The sequence below is a fragment of the Scatophagus argus genome, chromosome 8 (genome assembly GCF_020382885.2).
Source record: "Scatophagus argus isolate fScaArg1 chromosome 8, fScaArg1.pri, whole genome shotgun sequence".
Lineage (NCBI taxonomy): Eukaryota > Metazoa > Chordata > Actinopteri > Scatophagidae > Scatophagus > Scatophagus argus.
The window spans coordinates 9,572,338-9,586,311 of record NC_058500.1 but is presented as its reverse complement, the minus strand read 5'-3'; the positions used below and the strand labels follow the sequence as shown (position 1 = coordinate 9,586,311).

Below are 13,974 nucleotides of genomic sequence, written 5' to 3'. Positions count from 1 at the left end.
ACATAGTGACGGCAGCTTTTTGCAGTGGTGGAGAAGAACGTGTACGTCATTTTCACAATGGCGGAGGCTGGGTGAGAAGGAGTGTGTGTGTGAAGCGGCGCCGTAATCGTTAGAACTACATTGCCCGTATCACGAGCACGGTGCCCGAAAATGGCCCTGAACCCCAGCGCAGTGGGGAAAAGGAGCTCAGAATGTACCGAGACGGACGATCTCCAGCTGGAGGGTGGCGAACCCCCGAAGAATTCAGCCGCCACCTCGGCCACAGCCAACCAAAATGGCGATCAGCCTGGATGTGGAGACAGTGTAATGCCCGAACAAGAAGCCACTGAGCGGCGAAGGAGCGTGCAGACGGACGCCCGGAGCTTTAGCAGTTCTCCCTTGCCAGGCCAGAGACCGAATTTTCAAATCCCAAGGAAGATAAGAGAACGGAAAGGTGGTGCCATATCGCTGCAGTTTTGAACACAGCCTGTCCTGTCTTTCATAATTCTACTACTGCATGTTGCTAGCTTGTTAGCTAGCTGTCTGTTCTCGCTAACGTTAGTTTAGCGAGTTTAACAAAATGTTCACCGACATTCTGGGGTTTTAGTTAAAGCAACGTCATACGGTTTAGACGCACGGGTAGTCTTGATTGATGCAGCGTGCGTTGTCTCAGCAGTCACAGCTTTGGTAGTCCTGCTCAAGTGTCCAAGTTAGCCAGTATCCAGCGAGAAGCGGGCAGCTAACAGTTCAGTTTCCTTGAAGGCACCTGAAAGCTGCACTTTGGGGATTGTCCATTTGAAAGCCCACCTTGTTTGCTTTCTGCACCTCTTCATGGGACTGTAGTCCGAATGAATAGTGCTGCTGTTGTCAGTGCGATTCAGCCATCACCTGACAACATGTGGGTGTCTCATTGACCTCAGTGAAGGACATGAATTTATCCATCCCACTCGTTTATTTAAAATGTTTTCACAGTGCCATGACACGTATAATGAAATCTAAGTAGGGCTGCCCACCCCCTGTCCCACCTTGATGTCATGACAGGTATTACAGAGCATCCCATTTACACCTCACCTCAGTGTTCCTCAGAGTACAGTATTGCCCATACTCCCAATCATATTCCAACAAGGCATTAACATCCTTAACACAGTGGCAGCAGGTGGGTAGTTGTTGTCATAAACCTTGCTGTGATACATCAGTTATTTGTATATATGCAAAGTTTGGCTTGAAGTTTCTGGACCTAACATTTTGCCCCCCCACCCCCTTGTGCTTGTAGTATTTGGTTGACTTCACCCTCAGCAGCTTGCATATGCTTGCATATGTAATGTATAAGAAGTCTCACTGCCCAAGCTGGAAACTTAACTGTGAGACAGACCTGACTGTGTGTTCACTCCTTAGCCTTTCTCCAGTCTTCATTCTTTTGCCAGAAGGGATTTTACTACCAGCATGGTGCTGAGCTGATGATGCTCCACCCAGGTTGTCCACAGTCAGATGGATAGTCTCACTTTTGCTTTGCATGTGTTTGGATTGACATAACAAACCTAATACAAACAGCTGCACTCAGCCGTACAACAGATTGTTGATGTAAGGACCACCTAGTTACAGTATTTGATGCGTGTTTTTCCAGACCTAATAAGTCCCAAAGCACATATCAGTAACCTGTTGCGATGAGCTGGCTTTAGCCACACAAGAAATAATTTCACTGTGGGTGTTGCAGGTTCATTGTAACCCCACTGAGCTGTACTAAACATACACAAAGAATTGTTTGCCTGCTGACACCCAGTTCACTTAATTTTATCCTCAGCCAAATTGTATACGTCTTCAGTCCTGAGCCGAGGACTAAACACAGGGCATTTGTATTCTGTTCTTGTGAAATGAAGAAACATATGTTTTAGACATGAGACATTCATCCATGTAACCCTGGAAACGTGAGAAGTGGATGATGATTTGATAATGTTATCTTCTGCAGTCTGACTTAATGTTTTGGTGTGCCATGCAACATTTTGCACTGACCCTCCTCTGTGTGTGTGCTATGTGCAGGCTTATGCATGCAGATGCTCTATGCTAATTCTCAGATTCTTTAATGTATATGCAGGTTTGTACCAGTTTCTGCTCCCTGAGAGCCGGGAGTTCGAGGACCTTGTGAAGATCATCTCCTCATGTTACTTGGACGCATCATCACGAGGAACCTTCTCCTACTGCAAGGCTAGGCTTATACACAATGAACTGCTGGAAAAGGAGGTTGGTCATAGTCTTCAAAGCTATACATACCACCAATGCTGTGTATCTAAGAGGTGATGGAGGTCCAAACAGTCTTGTCTCATTTGCCATCCGCTCCCTTTGTGTGCCAGTTTATTGAGAAGCGGAGAGAGATGAAGCAGGAGGGCCGAACCGAACAAGAACTGACTGAGTCGTTCTGCTTCCTTTATCCGGACAAATCCAAGGTATTAATGATAAATGACTTATACAGTATGATGGGCCTTTTCTACGTGATTCTTAGCTTTGTATGTGTTCTTGTATGTCCAGCTCCAGTGGATCTGCGAGAAGGGTCTGTCAGTTGGACACTCAAGAATTACGACACTAGGAAATCCATCAGTGGGTAAGTCATGTCTCTTGCATGTTGCTGTTGACCTAAAAGAAGACTGTATTATAGTAGAAGGAGTGGTTTTTGGATTACTGGTCTCTTGGTAATGTTTTGTTGGTTGCTTACTCAATGTTGTCAACAGCCTTTATCAACAGCTTGGGGTGACTGTGATAAACACAAAAATATGTCACTTAAATGTTGATCACTACTGAGGATTACAAGTTTTATCTGCAGTTTATCTCAATGTATCAGAAAGTCATCAACCTGATGTTCTTGATTTGAGTGTAAACTAATTCCTTAAATGCATTTTAGTAAAGTGTGATCATGATACTTTTCCTGTGACACAGTTCTTTTGTCATTGTAGGTGTTTATCTCTCCAAATATTCTGATTTGTTACAAATCAATCCCTTTGAAGTGGGCTCGTATGGAGACATCATCATTTTTAAAGTTATGAGGGTATGGCTACCATTCCCTTTTTTTTAATTTTGTGATGTTGACAGATTTCAAATTCCTGTGGCACATCAAGCTCATGAGTATGTTTTGTTTCTCAGGGCCGAACAAAGCACATCCACGAGAACATGCCTAAGAATGCTATAGAACCTTCACCCAAGTTTGATGGTCATTTGTCCAAAAGTGCCAATAGGGTTACGTCTTTGCTGTCTTACAGGGCATTTGAGCTCACACAGGTAAAAGCTGGTTCTTTTTCACTGGCTCTTAGATGTATATTTTGTTATCAAAGTGATGCTTTAAGGTCTTTTATTTCTTGGACAGAATTTGTATATTTTAATACCTCTTTCTTGTCATCTTTTAGCAATATTTTTTCGAGTTTGCATTTGATGAGATCAAGGCACGGCCGAGGCACGTGTGCCCCTACGCTGTGGTTTCCTTTCAGTACAAAGGAAAGGAGGCTGCAGCAGCTCCCATGACTGCACACAGGTACATATTCCTGCGGGAAAATGGTGAAACTCATCAAGTACTTTCAGGCGATTGTGGAGGTTTGCAAGACATATGAACATACGTAAAATGTCACAGTGTTCTGTGTTTATAAATGAGCTTATTGTTTCTCATCTTTACAGGTTTAATACAATTCCCTCTGAAGGAAGTAGAGGTAAAGCATGTTTTAATCATATACATATATATATATATATATATTTGATAAATAGGTAATGAAACAAGTAATTCTCTTTGTGTTGTCTTGAAATAGTGTCACGTCTGTGTAAACTGGGATATAACCAGCAGTTATGGGAAATTAGAGCCTTCTTTTGGTATCATGTCTGACCTTTGACCTGTGCTGTTGCTGCTGCTGTAGGGAAGAGCTGCTACACTGTGTGGAGTGGTCCGCTAGTGAACAAGGGCCAGGAGTTATTTCCAGTGTGTTTACGGTCCCCCTCACGCCCCTACCTTCCTTTCAAACTGTGAGTAAACCTTTAACCCCTCATATAATTTTGTGTATCGCTAGAAAACATCAGCACTGCTACTACAATTTCCTCTGTTAATCATTAAAGACAATTTTTGCCATATGTAGTTTTTTTATGCTCAATGCTGCACATATTTCTGTGGTTTGAAGAGGAAGTTGTCATTCATATATGAAATACACGGACAGTTTCTTGAATTTGTTTTGATCTGCTCCTTGATAAATCTCCACGTGCTTCCCTGCAGGCCTGAGAAGCTGGAGATGAATCGGGGCATGCAACTGGAGCAGGTGAAGCGAAAGATTCCCTCTGTGCTCTTTTCTTGGGACACCTACAGCGTATCACGGGAAGGTCAGTCTGAACAACACATGTCTGTATCTCATAATTAAATCATAGAAAAGAACCCTGGGGATGAATTACGTGAGGTCCAGTTTCCAAGGCTGTTCTGAATGCATATGCTGCATTGTGTATTACAAAAACAGTTGAAAAGGTTTCTATTTTTTAGATAAAACCGAGCACAAAGAAATAGATGAGTTGTGGGTCTGATTTTTATTCCAGCCTGCTTTTCTGTGTCCCCAGTGATGAAGTGTGGGATGTCCTGCAGCCTCTTTGAGGTGGTGGATGGAAAAGGCAAACCAACCAGCGGCAGCTTGGCAGCGCTGGTCAACAAACTGGAGAGGGACAGGATGGTGAGTCACCCTGTAGCTGTTACCTACCAGGTTCTCATGCTTGAAAATCCCCAAACGATGCCGAATCAGTTCACTGAATCACAGCTTGTCAACACAATATACTTCATGCTGATCTGAATTCAAAGATTCAGGATGTGCAGTTCAAACAAAAATCTCTTGACAAAAACCCCAAAACAGTTCTTTTCCCTCTTTAACAAGAAAAAGATGTAGGAAAAACATGTCAAACTGTCATTCTGGCTCCCATGGTTCTTCATTTGTTTTTTTCAGTAACTAGAAACAAATACAATAAACGTGCTTATGTAGTACAATCGTTCACAAGGAATAAGTGCAAATCTGTTCAACAACAGACTGGTATCATGATTCTTCTCATTATTTGATTTGCCAGCCTGGTGTTTCTGACTGCGGTGTCTACTCTTCTTATTCAGGTGCTTGTGAAGTCCTTGTTTGACCGGGGGTTTCTCTTTCTGCTGTCCTCAGCTCAGATGGTTGAGTCCAAAGGTGTCAAAAAGCTTTTTACTCTCCTCTTATAAGTCTCTGTAGTGTCAGTTGAACACCTACTAGTTCCCCTGGGCGAGGGTTCAGCTTTAAAAAAAAAGCTGCTGTTTGTTTTCTAGAGCGACGGGGGCGGGTGGAGAAGAACCTACAAGCATTATTCATCTTTCAGGAGTCAAGGATGGTTGTCAAGTATTGTAAGTATTATTCACTTTTTATCCATCTCTTTTGCTGAGTGGTTTCCAGTTGCAGCATCTGCTTGAAGCTCCTGACTAGAACATTTTATTTGCAAACAGAGAATGTTTAAATATGACAAAGTTGTTTTTTGTCCTTTCAAAAAAAAAAAAAAAAATAGAGTTCAGAGGTTTCGGTGTTATACTTGTTACTCCTGTTTTTGATTTTACTACACTCCTCTTTCTTTTTAAAAACATGAACTGTACACACTGATAACTTTTATATGACACTGACATGTGTGCCCTCCGTCGTAGCATCGAGACTGTTTGAGCCGGAGCCTCTGACAGTGGAGGCCCAACCTGCTACCCTGTCCTCCGTGGAGTCCTTCATCCCTGCTTTGCACTACGCCTTGTTCAAGTTACGTCCCAACCCAGGCAAGGACCTAAGCTCTGGGGTGGAGCGTCAGGCCACTGATTACCTAACTCGTATGGATTCAGGCACGGTGCGGCCATTCATTCTGCCTGAATATAAATATAACGTGGACGATAGGACCAACCCTCTCCCAGTGCCCAGACCCAAATTCAACATGGAATCAATGCTGCGTGCTTATGTCCACAACCCTGCCAACTACATTTTACCTCTTAACAAGGCGAAGGACCTTATTGAAAAAATACGGAACCCTGTACCCATACCCACACCTGCACCGGCCCCAGTGGAATACAGCCCCGTTTCTGACTGGGGTGGCTCAGACAGGGGCTCAGACAGGGCAGAGAGACCGCCAGAAAGGTTGTCCCAAGAGAGACCAGCACAGGAGAGGCCAGCACAGGAGAAGCCACCCCCAGACAGCAGCAGACGGAGACCAGGTTTGACCCATTCTAATGGGGCACAGGTGCAGCACAAGTCCCACACCGAGTCCCAGCCTCAGCCCGCTCAGAGGTTGCGGCTGTCCCAGAATGAATATGATAAAGACAAGATGAAACAGTTGCTTAAGCTCATCCAGCTTCATAAGAAAGCATTAGTGAAGGATTCTGGGAAGGAAAAGGGAGAGGACGGTACTTGGGATGCCAACAGCCTGAAGAGAAAGTTTGAGGAAGATGAGAGAGAGACTGTGAACAAGCACCAACGCACAGATTCACTTAGCAACGGGGAACCCAGTAGAGGTGAGGGGGGCTGCAGCTGTCCATGTAGCTTGACTTAAATAGTGTAATTTAATTTATATTTTTAAAGGATTTCCACTTGCTGCCTTCAGAGTACATTCTTCCACAAGAGTGAATATTATGTTAGCTTCACAACACAGTCTGATCAATTTTTGGTAATTTCACTGCAAATTGAAAGAACACTGCTATCCATTGGAGGCTTATTTCCAAGCAGCAAGTGTCTTGCCTGCATAAAAATAAAATAACTATCTATTTTTAGTCTCTAAATTTAGATATCTGTGCATATTCCTATGTGTCAGTGCAACAATTGCTAACATTATTCAGAGTTATGTTTTTTTTTTCCAGACTTTATTGTGCTTTTCTTTGCAATAATGGTACCGCTCCACCTTTGAACTTTTAAAAGCTGATAAATTTTCTGTAGCGAATACATGTCTCTCTTCACATTCCCTGTATAATGAACTCTTTAGTTATGAAAGAGCTCAGGATATTCCAGCACTCTAATACACCATATTTAGCAAATGCCTTTCATTAATTATGTGTATCTCGCTAGGAGCCCAAACTGATGAGACAGGAGATGAGGGTGGACAGAGGGACAATTTGACAGCAGTGATGGAAAGCATGGGCATCTATGACACTGACCTGAGGGCTCGGGGCAACACCAACGCATCAGCAGTCAACGAAACCCAACGCCTTCTCAAAATCCTCTTGGCTACTCTCAACAAAGCCATGGCTCGGGGTTCAGTGTCTGTGCAGTCAAACCACGGTGAACCATCAATGGCTTCAGGAAGGGTGGAGCCTGACCCAGATCATAGGAAACAAAATGAGCCAGCTTCACAAACAAACTACACAGAGGTGAGATGTGAACAGCTGATTCCGAAGTTGTTATTTTGGAATAGATTTTACAATGTATTAAATGTGTTTGTAGACCTAAGAATAACTGATATTTTCCCTGTTTAGGAGGACATGGACTGTAGTCCTGGTAGTCCCCTCAGCTCAGGCTCCCCACCAGAGCAAGCTCACACCTCGGATGACCCAACCTGGGTTAACCCTGCCAATGAAGGTATCTCAGAGCAGTCCGTACACACAGACCTCAGCCTTATAGGCATATTTAGTTCTGGGCATCACTTTGACAAGTTTCCTGTCTGTTTTTGTCCAGACAAAGCACAGCCTTTTCCTGAGCCAAAGCCCGACCCCGAGCCCGAACCTGAGCCTGAGCCTGAGCCCGAGCCAGAGCCTGAGCTGGTGCCAGTGCCAGAGGCCGTGACAGTGCCAGACAGCCTGCCAGAGCCGAAGACACCTGCAAGTGTGGAAATAAAAAAAGTGGCTGCACCACCTACGTTACCAGTCATAGAAGAAGTTCCCTTCAGGCCATCCATCAGCCTGGACACCATACTCAACCAGGAAATCCACAGTCTTACTTCTGACATTAAAAACATCATGCAGACTCACCGTATTTCCTATACGTCGCGGCTGCCCCCACGGTTGCCCCCACGCCACTGCTGGCTGCCAAACAGTTGTTTCTCAGACTTTGTTGTACCCTATGTTTCTCCTGTCCCCATTCAGGGGCATGTCAAAGCACTGTGTGAGAAGATGGACAAGTTGATCCCATCCCCACCTGCTCCCTCCAAGGTCACTTCACCACCTCCCCCAGTAACAACATCTAATCTTACAACACCACCACCCACCCCCATTCAGGCTTCCAAAGCTAAAGCGGAGTCCTCCCTGTCAAAGGGCACCACTTCCTCTCAGAGTGGTAAAACAGTTGCTGTCAAAGAATCTATCAAGGCTAAAACGGAAGCCCAGTCAACAGAGTTAGTGGGTGATATCTATTCTCCCTCTCAAGTCACTCCAAGCTCTCCAGAGTCCAACTCCCAAAACCCAGGCCAAACTTCTGGGAGTGGGTCTGGCCTGCTGGCTGGCAGCCTCATTGGTCAGCTAAAGCCTGAAGTATTCAGCAGCCTGGTAGAGATCTTTAAGGATGTCACCAAGAACACAGTTAAATTCTACATCTATTCAGGGGACGAGGGGGAGGAGAGCACTGTCTGCAAGGAGATCAAGGTACAGCACAAGATTCCATTGTGGTCTTGAAAGTAGAGCAACAAATGTTAATCATATGATCAGTTCAACTTTAGATTTTTACAATTAATAGTTTAGTCAATAAAATTTTCCTGACAAGTTTTCAGAACCCCTTGGCGAGGTCTTCAACATTCTTGTTTTTGTTCTTTTAAAAGCCCAAAACTCAAAAATACGTACATCAACATATTTGAGAAGCTGGAAATGGAGATTTTATCAGATAAACTACCTAAACTGTAACTGGATTAGTAAAACCACTGTTTAATCATTTTTTGTGAATCATTTCACAGAAATATTTGAAGGTGTTATCATTACATCTGATTTTACTTATTCACACATTTATTTTTCCTCACATTATTCATCTAAATTTAACACGTTTGTATTGGAGTAAAACAGCCTCCACAGCTCTCTGCATGTCTCAGTTCTCAGCTCTTTCTGTATGTGTAAAGAGACGGACACATTAATCTGTCTGTCTCTAACAATTATGTCTCTCCTGTCTGTCACAAAGGAGTACTTGAAAAGTCTTGGTAACAGCGAGTGCAGCCCGCAGACATTTTTAGAAAACAGCAGCAGTTTAGATAAACTACTCATCATCATTCGGAACGAGGACATCGCCGCACATGTGCACAAGGTACATCGCCTGCTCTCAACCCTTTCATCTCTGTAGTACAAATGGCTCGGCACCAGCCAGTGCAGACAGTGTTCCAACAGAAATAATGGTTTACCTACTGAATTTATACATTCTTATTAATCTGGTTGAGTTATTTGAATAACACTATCTATATAGATATATGTATATCTAGATACATACACACAATCACAATGTATTTGTGTGTATTTATAAATTTTTCATGTCACCAGTGTTAAGTAGTATAGGAATTCTCTTTGTAAAAAGAAGATTAAAAATCATGTCTTTTTATCCTGCAGATCCCAGCTCTGGTGTCTTTGAAGAAGTTGCCTTCAGTGAGCTTTGCTGGAGTCGACAGTCTGGACGATGTCAAGAACCACACATATAATGAGCTGTTTGTGTCCGGAGGTTTCATAGTGTCTGATGAGTTTGTCCTCAACCCTGACCTTATCACACAGGGTAAGTTTTTCCTGTTTTTTTTTGTGGGATCTGTCCGACTTCACTGTGGTATCAGTTAATACGGCACTTTCGTTGCTTGTTTTGTCCAGATCGTTTGCAGGGGCTGCTTAAGTTCTTGGAGGAACAAAGCACCCCTGAACACCCCTGGCAGTGGAAGGTGCACTGCAAGTCCCAGAAGAAGCTTAAAGAACTGGGGAGGTCAGTATCTCAATAGAAGCTCCCCCAAAATAGTAGTAATGGAAATTATCCTCAGCATCTTGACTTGAGCTGTGAATGAACATCTGGGCACTGTATGGATCTACTACTTTTGCTGCTCTCTTAAAGGTTAAACACAAACGCCATGGGGCTGTTGAACCTTCTTACAGCCTATCAGAAGAAACACCTAGTGGAGTTCCTGCCTTATCACGAGTGTGACACCCAGTCGCGTCAGGCTCCGGACCTGGACTGCTTGATTAAGCTCCAAGCTCAGCACACACAGCAGCGGCACCTTATCTTCCTCACAGGTATCATCATCATCCATCTCTTCACTGGCTAAAAATGGCAGTTTTATGTATTTTGAATTTCCCCTCGGGGATAAATAAAAGAATTCTGATTTTGATTGACTCTGATTTATGTGTTGAGGTTATGTGTTGTTTTGAATTTGTGATGCATTTTCCTTTATGCCTAATTGAATAAAATGTTTTGCATGTTGTGTTTTTACAGAGAGGCCCTTTGAGATGTTCCTACAGTACTCCAGAAATGGAATAGTGATAGGGAGCATTGATGACGTTATGAGCGGTTTCCACAGTCTGATTGGTTCCATCAGTCAGAATGAGCTTCCCACGCCTCCCTCTACTGGTGGGTAGTGTCAACAGCAGGACTACACACCAAAACACATTGGATTTCATGTCACTCTGCTGTAGTGATATTTCTTTGTTAAATTGTCATAAAGTTAAAGTTATCTCACCAGTTTAAGATGTCTTTTTTCCACAGCAGTGTTTGTTGCTGTTGATACATCTGTAGCACGTGTGTTTGATAATATCTTCATGCTTTGCTGCCCTCTCCTGCTCTCCCAGTAGTGAATGATGAGTGTGTGGAAGAGGAGGACATGTCATTAGACTCTGATGATGGTGAGCCACCCACCATATCAGAGCCCTCAGAACAGAAGCCGGAAGTTGAGGAGAGGAAGCCTCCACAACCGCCTCCACCAGATACAGAGGAGTTTCGTCCTCCACTTCCAGATCAGCAGGTCACTCCAGAAAGAACCCCAAGGCTGTCTGACTACAGTGCTCTCAAAACAGCCATCTCTCAGTTCAAAGCTACCAACCAGATGGGTATAGGCTCTTCAGACATTGGCAGCTTGTCGCCTGGAGGTTTTCCTGTGAATCCTCACCAAAGCTTCCTGTGTCCTTCAGCCTCGTGGTCATCCTACACTGGCTCTTCTAGTTATGCAGCCTCCCCAGCCTATCCTGCCTCACCTTGCAGCAGCACCCATGAACCAGAATACCGCCCCCCAGCCACAGCCCCTGTTGCAGTTCCCACCCCTCCTATCTTGCCCACACCAGGACCTCTTGCCAACCTGGCATCGCTCCCCTTGGAGGTCAAACCTCCACCTCCACCTCATCTCATGATGCTGGGTCATACATATGGCTCAGACACTGGAGGAGCTGGGGCTGCTGGGAATTCTCCACACACCACCTCTCTCCCGTACACAGACCACAATGACTCAGCCCAGCCAGGTTACCTGGCTGGCATTCCTAAAAATTCTAGTGGGGCCCCCATACAAGACAGGACGCTCAGTGGACCTGGAGATGGTGTATGGGGGACACGGACCACTACTTGTGAGACTGCTAGCAGCCAAGTTGTGGTCACATCTGGCCCAGTGGACCCAAGTGGGCTCCCTAAGACTGGGGAAACCCTCGGAGGCAGCACCCCAGGTTGTCAGGGGGGCAGGACTCAGGTGAATTGCACTGACCTTGGAGCTACTGTTGGTATTCCTGCAGTGGCCACCAGGGGGGGCTCAGTAGTCAGACCTAAGCTATCTCCACATCCAGTGAGTGGTGCAGGCTATGGTAGTATAGCTGGCATCCCTGGACAGATGGATCATGGGCCTATGCGGGGTGTTACAGGTCCTGGTTCTGCAGGGAGTTATCGAGGGAGAGGAGTCCCAACAATAGGACTATGGCCTCGGCCAGGACGAGGACATGATCGGGGGGGTGGGACTGGAGGTGGACCCTGCTCTTGGGGTTACCCAGCAAGCAGGGGTGGGGCACAGAATTACTACTCGGACTACTCATACACTCACAGTTATGCCCCAGAATAGACAATCATTCGAGATCGGAGGGGCAACGTGACGGCATACACAAGAGAGTATTAGAACTGGCTGAATGTATATATTTCCTTGTGAAACACATTGACATAAATCAGTAAATAAGGAACCTGGTTTTCTACATTAATAAAAGTTGATACAGGCAGTGCCGAGTGTCCTACTGTCGTGTAAACCGTATGTACACTCTTTCCATGTGAGCTATTTGAGACCCTGTTCAAACCACTATATTTATATTTGCCAACAAATGTTATGGCCTTCCAACTACCCGGAATTTATCATGTTAGTTCTGTTTGTCCGAATCTGAAACGGTTTGTGAACAAGGGGAAAGGCTGATATTTTTTTAAGGAAAAAAAAAAAAGCAAAAAAACTAGTGAATGAAATTTCACTTTTGCTGTTGGTTTTCTTTTTTATTTTACATATTTGGTTGTCCTAAATTCTATTAAAATGAAACATTTCAAATCTTGTTTGTGTGATCAGTTTGGTGACAGTGTCATACAAACTATTAAAAATATAAATTACAGCCGTTTTACTGTCCTCTTACTCAAACTCCATATTGTATTAATCTACCTACAATTTGTATATGCAACATGAAGATGGATAATTTATACTCCAGATAGCAACAGATAAAAATAAACGTAATGTGGAGAACACAAAACATGCCCGAAGTAAAATGATCAAATCAACATATCAGATTTCTGTGAGAAACTAAAGATTGTTTGGTGATAAATCAGTTTGTTAAAAACAATCCTTCTATCACGGTCAAAAATGTTTTTGACCGTGATAGAAGGTGCAGTGCACTGCAGTATACATCAGTTAAATCTGTTTGGTCCAGCAGGGTAATCTGTGTCTGGGGAACAGTTTAGAGAAAATGCAGCCCTTAAAATGGCTTTGTGACTCCATGCTGAGTGCCGCTGGCCCCTCAGCTCTTCCACTGCTGAAAGGATCATTAGGAGTTGATGTCCTCCCTGCATGGGTTTATTTTATTGTTTCATCAACCCAGTGGAGTGTCTGGTGGAGAGAGACACCAGAGGGCGCCATTTCCTATTAATGTGGAAAATAGGCTAATGCTTTATCTCCAGAGCCCCATTCCACTTGTGCAATGGATGTACCATGGTGGCAACTTTGGAAACTGGGGGAAAGAAATGCCTTTACATCAGTTGCAGCTAAGAGCCATCACACAAGCACTGAGCAAGGTCTTAAAATAAGCCTGTATGAACTGATTGATTTTTTTGGCCACTTGGGGGCAGCACCAACAAGATTTAAACACAACAGTGGCAAATCACCCTTTAAGGCTGACGTGTTATCTTACAGTTACCTGTTCAGATATCCAGTACATGATCCACAGGGACATTTGGGGTAATGTTTGTGAGCATCTAATGAATATGAGTTCAATATTCCCTTTCCATTTAGTTATACTTTGTTTTCCACAAACTCTTGAGGGAAAGAATTGTTTCTTTAAGAGCTAACACTACATACTCAATACGATGTTCACCAGCTGACTGCAGCTACCTTAAGCAAGTTGCCAACTTTGTTGCCAACTGCTGGTTAGGAAGCTTGCAGTGAGTTTAACAGTTCTTTCTTTGGGCTGAAAACAGCTGTGACGATAGTAGTAAAAGTATGTAAGTATATTCACTTAAGTACAGTACATTCTGTACTTGTCCAGTGTTGAGGCACTTTAAATTTGAGTATTTCTATTCTGTACCTTCAAATTTTAACTCCACCATGTTTATTTCTCAGCTATTTCTTTGTACTTTTCAGATCGAGATTTTTGTTAAATGTCACGAGCTTATGAAATGTACTACATCGGCTTGTTTTTAAGCTTGTGACCTCAAATAGACACTTTAAACTTCTCTCATGATCATAACTGAGGCCCAGTGAGGTAAACTTGTCCACTATTTTACAAACAGCAATAACTGCAGAAAAGCCCAAAAAGTTAATATAAACTTGTTTAGCAGAGCTTTGTTTTGCTTTCTTTTTCCTACCTTCATAAATCACCTTAGGGCACCCCAAATTTGTCCAATG

At 43.8% G+C, this 13,974-nt stretch overlaps 1 protein-coding gene across 2 annotated transcripts; it reads left to right on the top strand.

Annotated features, from left to right (window-relative positions):
- Nucleotides 1-3: 3 nt before the first annotated feature.
- On the top strand, nt 4-12,472 carry tasorb (transcription activation suppressor b). 2 transcript variants are annotated; one of them, XM_046395806.1, is made up of 23 exons: nt 4-433; nt 2,072-2,217; nt 2,328-2,420; nt 2,503-2,575; nt 2,925-3,016; nt 3,112-3,246; nt 3,372-3,496; nt 3,637-3,668; nt 3,870-3,975; nt 4,220-4,323; nt 4,552-4,661; nt 5,087-5,159; nt 5,276-5,350; nt 5,642-6,487; nt 7,035-7,336; nt 7,442-7,544; nt 7,641-8,542; nt 9,066-9,188; nt 9,485-9,644; nt 9,734-9,842; nt 9,969-10,147; nt 10,347-10,481; nt 10,703-12,472. In XM_046395806.1, exons 1-23 carry the CDS (start codon nt 151-153, stop codon nt 11,944-11,946), a joined length of 5,550 nt encoding a protein of 1,849 aa, XP_046251762.1. In that variant the 5' UTR covers nt 4-150; the 3' UTR covers nt 11,947-12,472. The 2 variants fall into 2 exon arrangements, with proteins under 2 accessions (XP_046251762.1, XP_046251761.1); XM_046395805.1 differs by having other exon boundaries at nt 10,700-12,472.
- The last annotated feature ends 1,502 nt before the right edge of the window (nt 12,473-13,974 follow it).

What these genes read in the sequence shown, in the direction of transcription:
- tasorb (XM_046395805.1), top strand. Translation starts at nt 151, where the DNA reads ATGGCCCTGAACCCCAGCGCAGTGGGGAAAAGGAGCTCAGAATGTACC. An exon ending in CTACAGCGTATCACGGGAAG is followed by an intron (nt 4,324 to 4,551) that starts GTCAGTCTGAAC and finishes CTGTGTCCCCAG; the next exon opens with TGATGAAGTGTGGGATGTCC. An exon ending in TCAGATGGTTGAGTCCAAAG is followed by an intron (nt 5,160 to 5,275) that starts GTGTCAAAAAGC and finishes TTTGTTTTCTAG; the next exon opens with AGCGACGGGGGCGGGTGGAG.